At 46.4% G+C, this 13,830-nt stretch overlaps 1 protein-coding gene across 3 annotated transcripts in view; it reads right to left on the bottom strand.

Annotated features, from left to right (window-relative positions):
• The window catches only part of RAD54L2 (RAD54 like 2), a 68,750-nt gene that overhangs the window by 21,080 nt on the left and 33,840 nt on the right, over positions 1-13,830 (bottom strand). For 2 of the 3 annotated variants that reach the window (XM_036390777.2, XM_036390775.2), the window contains exon 3: positions 736-934. In XM_036390777.2, the coding sequence (XP_036246670.1) occupies positions 736-934 (199 nt within the window). Of the gene's footprint in view, positions 1-735; positions 935-11,756; positions 12,477-13,830 lie in introns of those variants that run through there. The other variant, XM_036390776.2, reaches the window with a different exon arrangement.

Genomic DNA, 13,830 nt, shown 5'->3' on the forward strand with positions numbered 1-13,830 from the left:
TGGACATCTCCTTCATCCTAATGAAGTCCCATTTTTCAGGGCCTATTCGATGCTTATTTCTTCAGCTTTAAGAAACCAATCTGCACAAGCTTAAATAGGAACCAAAGACCACCAGCACAGGGTATGAGAGCCCCTTGCTGCCACAGGGGTTCCTGCTCCATTAGTTCTCCTCTGAGCTTATAAAATTCCCTTGAGCAAAATTTCCTAGTGATTTACCACCTCACAACCTGTCCCAGGATATGTGGTGAATTACACCATCAAACAACTACTGCTTTATAAAATCCAGGTGAAATTGACTTCCAGCATTTCAGTTGCTAGTCATAGCATCAGCATTCCTGTCAACAAGTACGCAGGGTAGTACAGGAAAGAACTGTATTTTAGACTGTTTGGAATAGGATTCACCTCAGCAAATATCTGAAACTGGTATTTACTTAATGGTGGTACTGTTTTTCAATTACATCTCTCAAAATACAGCAGCAATTACACAATTTTTGCAATATATTCCATAACCAAATATTCACTCTTCTGAAATACCAAACAAGTCTGCACCCACATGCAGCACTCCAGTCTGAGATCACTCTACTCCCACTGGTGAAATCCTAAGGTTTTGGAAAAGAAAAACCATCTGGTTTGCCAGCAGTGGCACAATGTAGCTCAGAAGCAAAGTGCAGAGATTCTGTTTTCACCACCATATGTGACCCGAGCTCTTTCTGTCCTGCTGCTGCTGCTGCTTACCTTATGTTCCTCCGCATGTGAGACGGTTTCTGAGCCCTCTTCTTTTTGGTGTCCTCAGAGGCCAGGCTCTTGTGCTGGTTCTGCAAGAGTTGCTCTGCCCGCTCGCTCTGAGATGAGGTAGTTGAAGTCGAGCGCTGCCACTCTCCATCCTCCGCGTGCTCCGCATGGTCACCGCTGAACACGGCTTCCTGGGGTTGGTCTGCAAGGGGAACAACATGGCATGGGAACAGCTGTGCCAGCCTGGCCCTTCCATCAGCAATCAGCAGGGCTTGAGCTGAACAGGAACTGACAAGCCCTACTCTCACTCATTTGCAAGCATGTCACTCTGAGGGTCAAAGCTGGGGTCCTTTCTGACAGTCAAAGAGAGTTCAAAAATTTTATAGTGAAGGGTGCAGCCCTAGTGAAAGCCAAAACTAACACCCCTCAACACAGCCCAAAAGTGCCCTGACAAGAAAACAAGGCAGATTATTTAGGTCCATGTGGAGCACTTGCTATCCCAAGAGTGTTTTTCCATGAAGGCCTGATAAGCTCTGATTAAAAACAGGAACTTGAATCTCTTCTTTGTTTCACATCATTCAAGTAGAGCAGAAATTTCCATCTATATGACACCTGTGTAACCATCTCCCAAGTCAACAGAACCCAGTATGTAAAAGGTTATCTGGTTCAAACACTGGGTCATGGCTCAGCAGGCAGCTCAGTGGTTTTAGTACCAAGCTTCACTCTGATGTTTAAATGGTAATTTCCAACAAGCTTTTTGTCAAACAAAATGTAAATGGCAATATTCTGCCTATATTGTAAATCACATGCATTCATTCTCTGATTTTCAGACTTCCATTTGTGCCTGATTCCACTCTTAAAACACAATGTGAAATGACACCTTGTTCTATGTGACACTTGGCTCTTCAACAGGCTGCCAGTGACCAAGCTAATGCTTCCAGAGCAAAGAAAGGAAATGTTTCTGTTCAAAAGCTTCCCTTGAAGCAAACTGTTTCTGACAAGCGTTGTAATAGCTTCTTTGAAGCATCTTGTCCCCTTGTGTCAGGCAAAGAGATACCCTGAACTTCATCTTGTAATCAGCTTTCTTGCTTACATTGTGTATCTGAGCTAATGACTGAACTGAAATGACACTTAGACACAACTTTGAAGGAAAGAAGACATCAGTGCAGAGGAATGTGGCAGATGAAGTAATACAGAACCAACAAGCATCACATTGTGACTCTGAGGGATCTGGAGACAGAGAGCATTTCTTCTCAAGATGCTGGGAGCTTGAAGGATGCTTCAGTACAGCACATTGCACCTACAGCTGTCATGTTGATATGCCCATTAAATTAACCTTATCTCCTGCATCACATCTTAAACTTGAGATGACAAGCAGTAGATTCACACCTTGTTTAAAAGCACCAACTTTGCAAACTTCCTCTCCAGACATCCCACCAGACCCACCCCAGCATTTGCTGCAAGTCTATGTCAGAACAGATTTAGGACTTCAGAGCTCAGCCCACCATGGACCAGTACTGGCAGAGCAGCTCAAGCACTTTCTGTTAATATCTGTCTCTGCAAGCCCTACACATACTGGAAAACCAGGTACCCACAGCTTACAGGATGGAACAGATCCCATTATGAATGCAAGGAGAGTTATAGATATGAAGATAAAGGCAAAGGGGTTCACTGCTACAAGCACAGCAGTTCTCCTACCACAGCCAAGGTCTTGGAGCCCTGTCCTCCCACCATGCCTCCTTAGACTAACAAGCTCAGATATCAAGCATCAGCTCACTTGCAGAGAGAGAACTGTGCTGGGAATAAACCCAGTTTCTCAGGCTTCCCAGACATCAACTCTGCTATTTGAGCTACAGACACATTTTAGTCACATTACCTGCAATTCTTCAGCACTGTTTCCTTCCCCCCACCCCTCTTGACTCCTGGTTATATAACTAGATCAAAAGATTGGATGAAATAGGGCAAAGGGAAGCAGGGAGGCTGCACACGTGATCACATGCTCCCGGATGAGTCATTAAACCGGAGACAAACACTGCCATGGTTACACTGCTGCCATCTCACCCTGGGCCCGAGGACCTTGACAAGGCACCAGGGAGCACAAAGCCATGCTTGTTTGGAAAAGGAAGCTCTTCCCTCCCCACACTCCAGCAACTGCCCACGTCACCTCCTCCAACAGCCAACCTGCCACCTGCACTGTGCCAGGCAAGGGTGTCTTCAGGACAAGGTTGATAATAGCAAAACCTAAAGGCTCAGGAGCCCAAATTATTATGTCTCCTCTATGTTTACAGATGTGTTCTGCAAGCCCTATGTAGACTCTTTCTATTTCTGCATTTTACCTTTTCTTTCCTCTTAATGATATGTAATAGGAGCTCTGGTCAAACCTACACACAGCTGGATCAGATAGAGTTTTTAAAATATAATTCTCATCTGACCAGGAGCCCGAAGCCCAAAATTTGATGATAAATTTGGTCCCGTACTGAGTATAAGCCCTCATCTGCCACAGCCACGTCTGCTCAGGCTGGTGTTTGTCCTGCCAATACAAGTTCTGAGGTGAGGAACACAATCTGTGCCTCAGCCCACATTCCTGACACATATGCATCAAGAGAGCTCTTCCACGCTAGCGACAGCTCCAAACATCTCAGTGATTCAGCTGCAGTGGGATTCAGGGGACAGCCAGCTTCCCAAAGGCTGCTCCTATCCTTGCCACCACCATGAATCAAACTTTACACAAAGTTTAACTAACACAATGATAAAATCACAAGTCTAACCTTGCAACAGCTCCCACCACACCTGTGGCAGGAGCTGGCAGTTACAAGCAGGAATTGTTTTGCTGCTGCTTTGTATTAAACCCCTGATTATGTGCACAGCCTAAACCTAACCCAGATGAAAAGCACAACTCCCCGCTGCAGTCATGTGGCTGCTCTCCAATTTGGTGAGCTTCAAGCTGTGTAAATGGGACCCACACTGGGAAAGAAACACACTTAAAAACAATAACTACACACACTAACACCTATTTTGTATAAGAATGGGTCTGATCTTGGGTTGGAGGGAGTGTGGGAGCAGCCTCGTTGAACAGATCCCATCAGGTAATCAATGGAATAATCCTGCCCTAATTTTGCCAAACCTATATAGACAACAGAAAGGCAATTATGGTTTTGTAACAGGAGCTTGACACACTACTCTGCCATGGTTATACAAGTAGTGTTTTACACAACACAAAAATTCATCAGCCACGTTTGCATGTTGACAACTGTCTGATCATGCTGGAGCTGCTAGGCACTCTAGGAAGACCTGGGCACCTATTCACATTGCCTGCTTGAGAAGAGCATTGCTACCAGCCTGGGGCTGACAACCCAGCACAGCCCTGCACAGCAAGATGAGCCACAGCAGAAAATGCAGGCCCAAGTCTGCCCAGCAGAAGACAGCCAGGTGTGGTTGTTGGCAAGGGTGTAAATCCATCCCATGGTTACACACTGTGGGCACCAAGAATCACCTGGTCCACACCAGCTTTGTTTCCATGTTTTGTACTGTCCTGACCAGATCTACAAAGAGGATCTCCCAAAGGAAATGGCAGTAGCATCAATACAGCTACTCCTTCAGGTGGGTTATAGCTCTCTGTCTGAGAAATCCCCAAACAGTTCCCATGGTTACGGACACCTGCACACACCCAGGCACTCTGTCCTGCAAAGTGCCCTGAATGCCAAGAGGGGCACGACTATCCTTTCTTATGCACTTTAGAGGTGTGAAATGTGCCTGCACTTTCAAAACCCAACAGACCTGCATACAGCATGGCTCTGGTTTGTGCTGCAGGCCAGAGGTTGCCAGTTTTCTTTGCTCAATAAGCAGCAGAAAGCACCACCCCCAGATGTACATACAAACAGGGGGAGGTGTTTGGTTTCTCGACCAACACTTGCATGTCACAGTGTTACAGTTTAGAAGTCTCTGTAAGAGAGTCGTGACTGCTGTGTGTAACGCTGCTTCAGATGCTGCCTCTGTGGTGCGACTGCCAGAGCTGTCCCTAAACACTGCACACAGCTGTGACTCATGATGTGTAACACAGCAAAAGATCTGTCCTGCAGTCAGGCACCTCCTATTGCAGCCAAGCTCACCTCATCACCTTTAAAACTTCTGTTACAACAGTACAGGACCCAGCCTGGAGAATATTCTCTAGATCCTCGATTCAGCAGTGAATTGCCCTCGACACAGCCTGCTCTGCAAAATGGCTCAGGTTGCTGCAAATTGTCATGAAGCAGCAGGTTGTTTTGAGGTGTGACATTCATTTAACTAACACTGTTTTGACACCAAGATAAGAGAAAAACAGTGTTATAGCCAATCTCCATGCTCCAAGGCAGCCCTCAGTAAGTCCCAGTCTGTGCATCCACAGTTTGGCTCTAGCAACAGTCAGCACTCCTAGGAATACAGAAATTCCCATTCAGAAGATCTGAGGGTCTCCTACCTGGGGTTGCTGCATAAGAAGATCCAAGAGACCCCTCAGTGGACAAGCTACTCTCTAAGTTGAAGACTTCCTTGCCTGCCCAGTTGGTAGCCAGCTAACAGGGCTAGCTAGAGGTATGTACACCTCCTCCTGGGAGACCAGTTCAATTGCCAGGGTAATTCCAGTGACTCCAGGAAAGACACAGCCCTGAAACCCAGACACCTGTTTATTTCTAAAGTCATTTCACTACAGAAACTCAGGATACCAAATAGGAAAATTTGCTGAGTTTTTGAGCATTATTTCCTACCCTAAGAACAGGGATGTGCATGCCTGGTACAGAATGTAGCTGCATGCAGAGCAGTGAGCAGTTAATTCTTACTTTGGGAGCTTTATTTAGCCCTGCACAAAGAACAAAAAGCAGTTAAATATTATTGAAGCCTTCTGGGAACTTCTATGCAGTTTGTGGGAAAAAGCCTGTCAGAGACTAGCTAATACTAGCTAGTGCTACTACAGCCGGTACTGAGCTGTCAAAGCAGGAATGGGAGGAGCACTGAGGGATGGCACAAGAAACTCTAATTGCACAGCCCCAGCTGCAACTCAGTCCCTGACACACTGAACTACAACTGGAGTGCCAAAGGCTGGAGGAGCAACTCTGCAGAACTAGCCCAGCTACAAAGTTCTGACAGCCTGGAAGATGCTCTCTGGGTTATGTGATGTTTCTCCGGTGTGCTGGGAGCTGGAGAGGTGAGTAGGTGATGCCAGAGTGAAACTGTACCTGGCTCATGAAGAGCAGCTAACTGCAGCACAGCAATCAACTCGGAGGCTGGCAACAGCCAGAGTCCTCTGGCTCATCCTGTACTCAGATGTGCAATATAAATGAAATATTTTCAAAATATTCTTTGTATGCAACTGGTGCAGCTGTTGCATGGATGCCATGCAAGAAGGGAGAAGTGGTGTCTGCACAGGGCACCTCTCACAGAAGTGGAATTGTGTGAAAACACTTGAGCACCTCAAGGCTGGGCTAGAGGCAGTAATTCCTTGTGAAACCCCTCACATACAGTGTAGGTGAAAGTAAGGGAAAAGCTCAGACTCCCTTCCTCCAGGCTTTACCTGTTGCAACATCCAGGAGAGGCACAAAGACAGCACACATCAACACCTGGCTGCTTCCACCCAAAGCACTGGGAAAGCCACGTTAGGGGGGGGTCGGAGCAGGACAGAGCAGGACGCAGCCCCTACGGGCACTCGGGCCTCTCCGCAGCAGCCGCTGTCAGGGCAGCTAATTAGCAACAAGACTTTGTTCTCCTCGGAAAATAATCGGGCTCAGTCTTCGACGGCAGGACGCCCCTCCCAGCCACCAGCGCTTAACAAAGCCCTAATTATGTAAGTATTATATAACGCGGCACACCTGCCCCCCCGCGCCGGCCGCGGCACCCGCGCTGCCCCCGGCACGGCGGACCCCGCGCCCGGCCCTCCCTGGTCTCCAGCAGCTGCCACTGCTGCCGGCACGACAGCCGGGAGCAGCCTTTTGTCCGCCTGTCCGCACAGGACCACGGCTGTGGGAGCTCCGAAGGCAGGCACTGCGCCTAGCCAAGCGGGCAGCCACGCCGAGAGCCGCGGGACCGGCAGCCCCAGCCCCCGGCTGGCCCCGGCGGAACGCAGCCCACTGACCACAGCAGCGACCGACCGCCGGCACTGCTCCCGCCCGGCTCTGCTGCCGCGCCTGGCGTCCTGCTGAGTCACAGCCACGCTACTGCCGGGCACAAAGGATCGCTCTTTCGGGCTGAGCCTGATCCCAGGGGAAGCTTCCCCCACCTGTCAAAAGGCACGTACGTCTTCATGCCCGTTGCTGATTTATCTAGGAGTTAACCATCCCCAGGTCTGTCGTTCATACCTGTCACTGTAACCAGACACACAGTCTGTCATGTTGGTATAACAAAGAGTGCTGCTTGAAGTCTGAGTAACATGTTTTTCATTTCTCTAAGTATCAGTAGAGCGATCACTCGCTGTGGGTTCAAGACACCTACGTGAAATCTGCTGGTGAGGGATGGCAGGCTGCCTCTGTCCCCAGCACAGGACCAGAGGATGGAGGGAAGAGATGAGCTCTAAAGAAAAGCCACCAGCACTGACTCTGGGCCAGAGCATGAGGAGGGAGCCAGACCATGAGCACACACAAGTCAAACCCATCTCCAGTCTCCTCTGGCAAGAAGTAAGCCCAAATAAATGGAAAACTTTAAAAGATAAATTACAAGGCAGCACTGCCCTTCCTTTTTCCTTCAGACATCTTTCAGCATATCAGTTGCTGATGAGGTTATGCTGCAGAATAAAACTCCTTTCCCGGCCTGAAGGAATCCTTCAGGAACAAAGGCAGCAGACTTGAAGGGTAGGAGCAAGGAATACACCACCCAGAAACCAAAGGGAAAGTAAGCGGCCAAGAAGTGCCGAGAGGCAAACTGGAATATCAAACAGCCAGCTTTGGTGACAGGCGATATATCTTCTAACCCTGGGATTATGCAAGCAGAACCAGGCCCCAAATACCCAAGAGATCTTGTTCTGGCTGGGCCTCAATGCTGCGGACGCTGAGACCCGGGTTACATAAACACCAAAGAGCACTTATATAACTCTTGTATGGCACAGGCTCGCAGCCACAGGCACCCCATTGCCACTGGAGTGTGGCAGGTACCTGCTCTGGTACCCAGCCCCTCCAGGACCTCCTCCCATTCCTGCACAAGCCCCTAAATGCAGCCCAGGTGAGGTGCCTGTCAGGTTGTCCTCCCTTTCACAGGCACCACAGGCTCATGGTTCCTCTGGAGCACTGGGCAATCCCGTATCCATTTCCAGCCCAAAAGAGGGTTGTGAAATTTCAAATCAAACATTTTCATAGTGCCTTGAGATGGCAACACCTGGAGAGATACAGAACGCTGCTACCTGCCATCTCTCTTCTACATATGGAATCAAAACTACTTTTCCTGATGAAAGTCCTCAAACCCAAACTGTTCCCTCCTGCCATGCCCCCTCTCTTGCACAGACACTGTGGGCATTAGTGAAGACAGGGAAACAAAGACAGGAAGGCACCCACTGAGGTAGCAGGGGAGGCAGGGATCGGCCACATTTGTCCTTTAGCCAGGGTGTGCGAGAGCAATGAGTTACATAAAGCTACTGCTCTGGAGTCAGGAAGTGTTTCAGGCTGAGTGCTGGGAAGTTTTCAACAAGCTATGCGCAGGAGGGAACTGAAACCTCCCCTTTCTGGTTATCCCAGTTAACTAGTAACCCAGAATAGAGTTTTGTCAGCCAGATTACGAAAATTACCATGGGGATCTAAACCACAAGTAACCGGATTTAACCTTATTTATTTTCACAACACTTCAAAGCTTTTTAAAAAAAGAGAAATATGATCTAGTTTATTGAGGTGGCTAAATATTGATTTAGGTAACAAATTTCCCCTTTCCAGCTTCAGAAAATAGATGCATACGGGGGCTTGACACGTTCCAAGCACAGTGAATCCAGCTGGCTGCTACCATGACTCTTCTAGGGATAAATTTCAGGGACTAAGAAAAGAGGACGAGTAGGGGAGCAAGCATTCTGCATTATGCAATGATTACATAAGCATTAATTTACACTAGGTAGCTGGGAGTTGTAGCTTTATATCAGCATACCCTCAGAGCAATGAGAAATAATAAAGAAGGGATTATTGTGCCACACACTTCCAAGGCCACCAAAATGGCAAACAAACAACAAGCACCAGCTGAACTTTAATCTCTGCCTCAAGCTCACATCATAGCTTTGCTCAGGACCTGCTAACAAGGACAGGGAGAAGGCAGGTGACACTCACTCCTAATTTAAAAGAGCAGCATGGGAAATAATCCCAGCACAAGGCAACCTCCAGCATCTGAGTCCTCCTTCGTTGTTGCTCCTGATGGTAGTGGTATAAGGGAGGAGTGATTTCAAAATGATAATAGTGTCACTTGTACCCCAGTTAGTGTCAAAGGGGTTCACAGGCATGATGAGCTCCTCACAGTACCCTGTGAAACACCTCCTGTCCATCTTGCAGAGGAAGAAACTAAATCAAAGCAATCAGGTGGGCATCAGTGCTGAGTAACTCAGGTTATTGGCTTCCTGTCCTATGCTCTGACCAACAATTCTCTTTCTTCTCCATAAATATAATTTCCTACTTGAAAAAAACAAAACACAGATGTGGATTTTTTTTAGAACTGTAACAAAGCACAGAACTTCAGCTACATTCCCTTTTTCTGCCTCAGTCTCCAAAGAAATTTCAGAGAAATTTTTAAGGACTCTGTTTAATGAGGGAGGCATCACTTGGGAGAAAAATTCAAATTGTTGAGTTTGAGCCTGTGTGCTACCGCATTCCACTGGCACTTCTCCCATCAACTGCAGCCAGAAAAGTGACCGAGAGCACTGGAGAAAGTTAATAAGACCAGGATGAAAGACCAGGATGAAACACCATTGCTGAAAGAACAATCTGTTTCTAGTTTTCCTTTCCAAAATATTGGTGCTGCTAAAGGAGTTTGACAAAAGGCTGCAAATTGTTTGTAGCAATCAGACTCACACAAATTGAAGTCACAATGCCACAAGGACAACCCTCCACCCAAAATACACAACACCCTAAAAACTAAGCACATTACAGCCTGGAAAAGAAACAGGCACTTGTTTCTTCAAAAGGTTGTTAAAATGACAATTACCTCTATGGTCAAGAAAGAAATATATCTGTATATCACGAGGAAACAGAGATTTTTACATAAAAGACATTTTTCTTGCAGAATAACAGGGGGATAGGTAGTGTACTGCAACAAACCTTGATTTACTAGCTGGTGGATGCTACCATAAAATAATTAAAATCTGCTCTAACTTTCTAGCAACATTTTTAAAATAAAAAAAGTATCACAGCACTGCATATACAGGTGCTTGCAACTTTGAATACCAGTGTTCAGGCAGCTGGTGTGAGGAAAAGCCAGATAAATCAGAGAGGAAAAGAAACATTGCTCAGTGGTTGAAGCACAAAACCAGGGAAGAACATGATGTCTAAGTTCTGCACAGACTCACTCAGTGACCTTGTGTAGTTTATCATCTCTTTTGGGACAGGCAGGTTGTGCAAAAGTGTGATGGAGACACTCTTGGATCCACCAGCCAGAACAGAACTTCAATATATCAGTTAAAAAGGCTTCCTCAAAGAGAGATCATTTTCTACTGCTAGAGACTTTGGTAGAGGCTGTGACAAACCTTGCTCCAGACTTTACAACTTGACAAGTACAAAGAAGAGTTAATTTGCACTTTTGCTCTCTTACTTTTGTACAAATACCTTTCCAACCAAAATTTTTGAAAGACCTCTAACCTTGTATTCTCCCTCCATCTATGACCTACAGTCTCATTTCCAAAAGCATCTTTCCCTCCCTGTCTTCTCTTTTTATACCTATTATCTAGACTAAGTTACATAAGCCACTTGTATCATCACCCAGATTCCTCATTTATCCAAACTCATTTTCTATTGTAATTCCTTTTTTCTCAGTTCACACTCTCCCAGAATTAGCTTCTTTGTCCTGACACCACAATCAGAGAAATAAGATGGATTTTTTTTTTTCTAGAACCCCTTTCCCACTAATGGGTAACAAATATTGCATGGCTTATTTCTATAAAAACTCCTCATGACAACCCCACTGCACTTCTGTAATAAACCAGGAATCCAGAGCTGGAACTCATGGGGAGCATTTTTGATCAGTCTGTTAGGGTCTAGCATGCCTTTGGAGATATTTGCCACATGAACAAAGTGCAAGAAGCCTGGCATCACAAAGTACCTCATCTCAAAGTAAGAAGTTAAATTACAAATTTAGAAAGTTCTTCAAATCTGAACAAAGTTTTTTCTCCAACATCCTCCCACCAGCAAAAAAATTAAGTGGCAGCTATCCCCAAACTGTGAACTCCCATTAGGATTTCACCAGCATCTCCCATTTGATAGGGGGGAAAACAGCCAAGCAGCTTTTAGTCTCTTAGGCACTAATTAGGGGATCTGGAGCAAGCACCAACAGCTCTGCCTGGTGCTCAGATTGTTGCCCGGTCAGCAAGTCACCAAATATTTCACTGACAAAAGAAGCTCTTGAAACTCTTATCAAGTAGGATGTTGCAGGGAAAGTATCCACACAAAGTTGAAGGGGGTGGGGGAGAGGACAGTGGATATAAAATGATACTGCTATTAACAACTGCCTCCTCTCTTGGAAAAAAGAACTTTCGCAGCATTGCAACACAACAGCAGCAGAAACAATAACAGCCAGACCCAGAATGTCACATCACCAAAGACTTCAGAATTATAGGCACAAAGGAAGAGTGAGCTCCTTCTCATGCCCCCTCCAAAGCTCTGAAATCTCAACCTCTTCCATCCCCGCATAGTAAAGAGCACATTAAAACCTGAGACCTACAGAAGAGCCTTGGTTCCTGATGACTTTTACTAGGCACTGAGTGGGGTGCTCCAGCCCAGGGGTGGGAAAGTGAATGGCCTGTAACAGGAAAGCAAGAGGGAAAAGAAAACAAGGAAGAAAAAGAAAGAAAAATCAGCCCACAAAATCCCCCACCTGTGTCCTACCTGGAAACTGCTGAGACTCATCCAAGAGTAGCATGCTGCTCAGTGCACCGAGGCAAGCTCTTTGCCTGCACACTTGTTCAACGTGGCTGCACACTCTCAGCTCTTCTGCTATTCTTGTCTCAGGGTCTTCAGGACAAAAGTTTCCAGTCACTCCTGACAACTCCTTATCTCTGCCCACAGCCCAGTGAGGATAAATCCACTCTCACTGGCTGTTCAGTTCGCAGGCGGGAAAAGACTCCTGATAAAACAGTCCAGGGTACAGGCAGGGAAACCTGCACTTAAAGTTTCTGAAAATAACTTTGGTAAATAGCTCCTAGTGCTTGCATCCACCCAGCTGGTGTGACGAGAAGCAGTACGTATATATCCTCCCTGCACCCAGCCGAGACGGACCAGGGTCACCGTTACATAACTAGTTAAATATGCCTCGTGTTCAGCCTAAATAAAAATTGTCACTATCTCCTCCCCTGCTTGGAGAGTCAAACAACACAGCTCTGCCCGAGGTAGCTGCTGCTCCACTGGGGACCGATGCCTGGAGCTGTGCTGCCGGGACGGTTTGGCTTCGGTAAGCACTCCCGATCAGCGGGAGCAAGCTCAGTATGCCTGGGAAAAGAGTTTCAGAAGAGAGAAGAGGAGCAGGGAGGCTGAGTGGGTGTGTACAGGGGAGGTCTCTCTCTCCGCTGCCGTACGGATCAGATCCCATTCACTCAGCCTATGATCCAGTTCAACTAGTGGCAGAGACCAAGACTGAGAATAAAATAAAAATCCTTACATAACCACTCAGGCTCTGGTGGGGCCCCGCGCAAGGGGAATCCCAACAGACAACAGGACACAGAGCAGGGGACACGCAGCACCACAACTCTGCCTCTGAGTTTCACTGGTGGGTGGGAAGGAGATGCAAAAAGGAGTAGAGCCTTTCTGGCTTTGAAAACAATTGTGATTTTATGAGCTATTTGCATAATGCCATCTAATTTGCAAGAAACCTGGACAACTGAGACTGAAACTTGAGCAATTTGATGGAGCTGGTAACCCGTTTGCACAATAACAGGTGAAAGAGCATCCTGTTTGCTTGGTTAAACCAGCAGCTTGTAGACCACTGCAAGTTTCTCAGTTTTCAGGAAAGAACTTGTCGGAATTTGTGGAGTGAGAGATTACTTTAAGTGAGTTTTTGTCCCAGTCATTCACCTGTATCAGGACAAGCACAAGAGAGAATAAATAAGTGCAGTATAAGTCCTTTAAAGCTGTAGTTGAACCCCTAAAGGCTATCCATCCTGCCAAACCTTCTTCAGTGTTGCAGAGACTTTATTCACACCCAGTTCCCTTCACAGGCATATCTAATGCCAGTAATAAACAGCAAACCTGGGCTGAAAGACACATAATGAAATTAGCTCTCTGGTAATGAGCATTTGTCCATGTAACAAAGTCAGCTGCTTATTGAAACAACTGGTGAGGGAGCTCTGGGAAAGCCAGGACACACACAAGAAACCCAAAGCAGGCGGTGTCCCAACAGCCCTCACACAGACCTGCAGGACTCCAGGACAATGAGCTGCACTCACAACAGCAAAAGCTGATCTAATGCTGATCTAAAGGTCTGCAAGCACAGCCAGGGCAGAGCCCAGCTCCCCTTTGTGTGACTCCAGCCATTTTTATTTGACCTTTCATTTGAGAGGGTAGCAGGGCACTGTGAATGCTTGCTGCCATCAAAACACCCCCAGTGCTTCAGGGTACATCACAACTTTGAAACAAACCCAAACTCAAGATGCTTTTTCATAGTTAGAGCTATATAAATTTCACCCCAAAAAAAAAAAAAGAACTGTATTACAATTACGACTCTCAGTAACAGGACAGACTTTCACCTATGTCACAGATTCAAACAGCCTAGCTGGCACACAATGTCTATCAAGGGGGAAAAGAGGGACAAATATATTAAAGAAGTGCATAGCCAAGGATCTTGTAACAGGCCTTATAAGGACTTTGTACGGTTGGAATAAATAAGCAAACATGACCTCAGCATCTGACCTAACAGATTTATGAATCTGGAAATTAAGATTTAAAAACAAGTACTGGGTAAATACAA

This window comes from Molothrus ater, chromosome 11 (assembly GCF_012460135.2).
Source record: "Molothrus ater isolate BHLD 08-10-18 breed brown headed cowbird chromosome 11, BPBGC_Mater_1.1, whole genome shotgun sequence".
NCBI lineage: Eukaryota > Metazoa > Chordata > Aves > Passeriformes > Icteridae > Molothrus > Molothrus ater.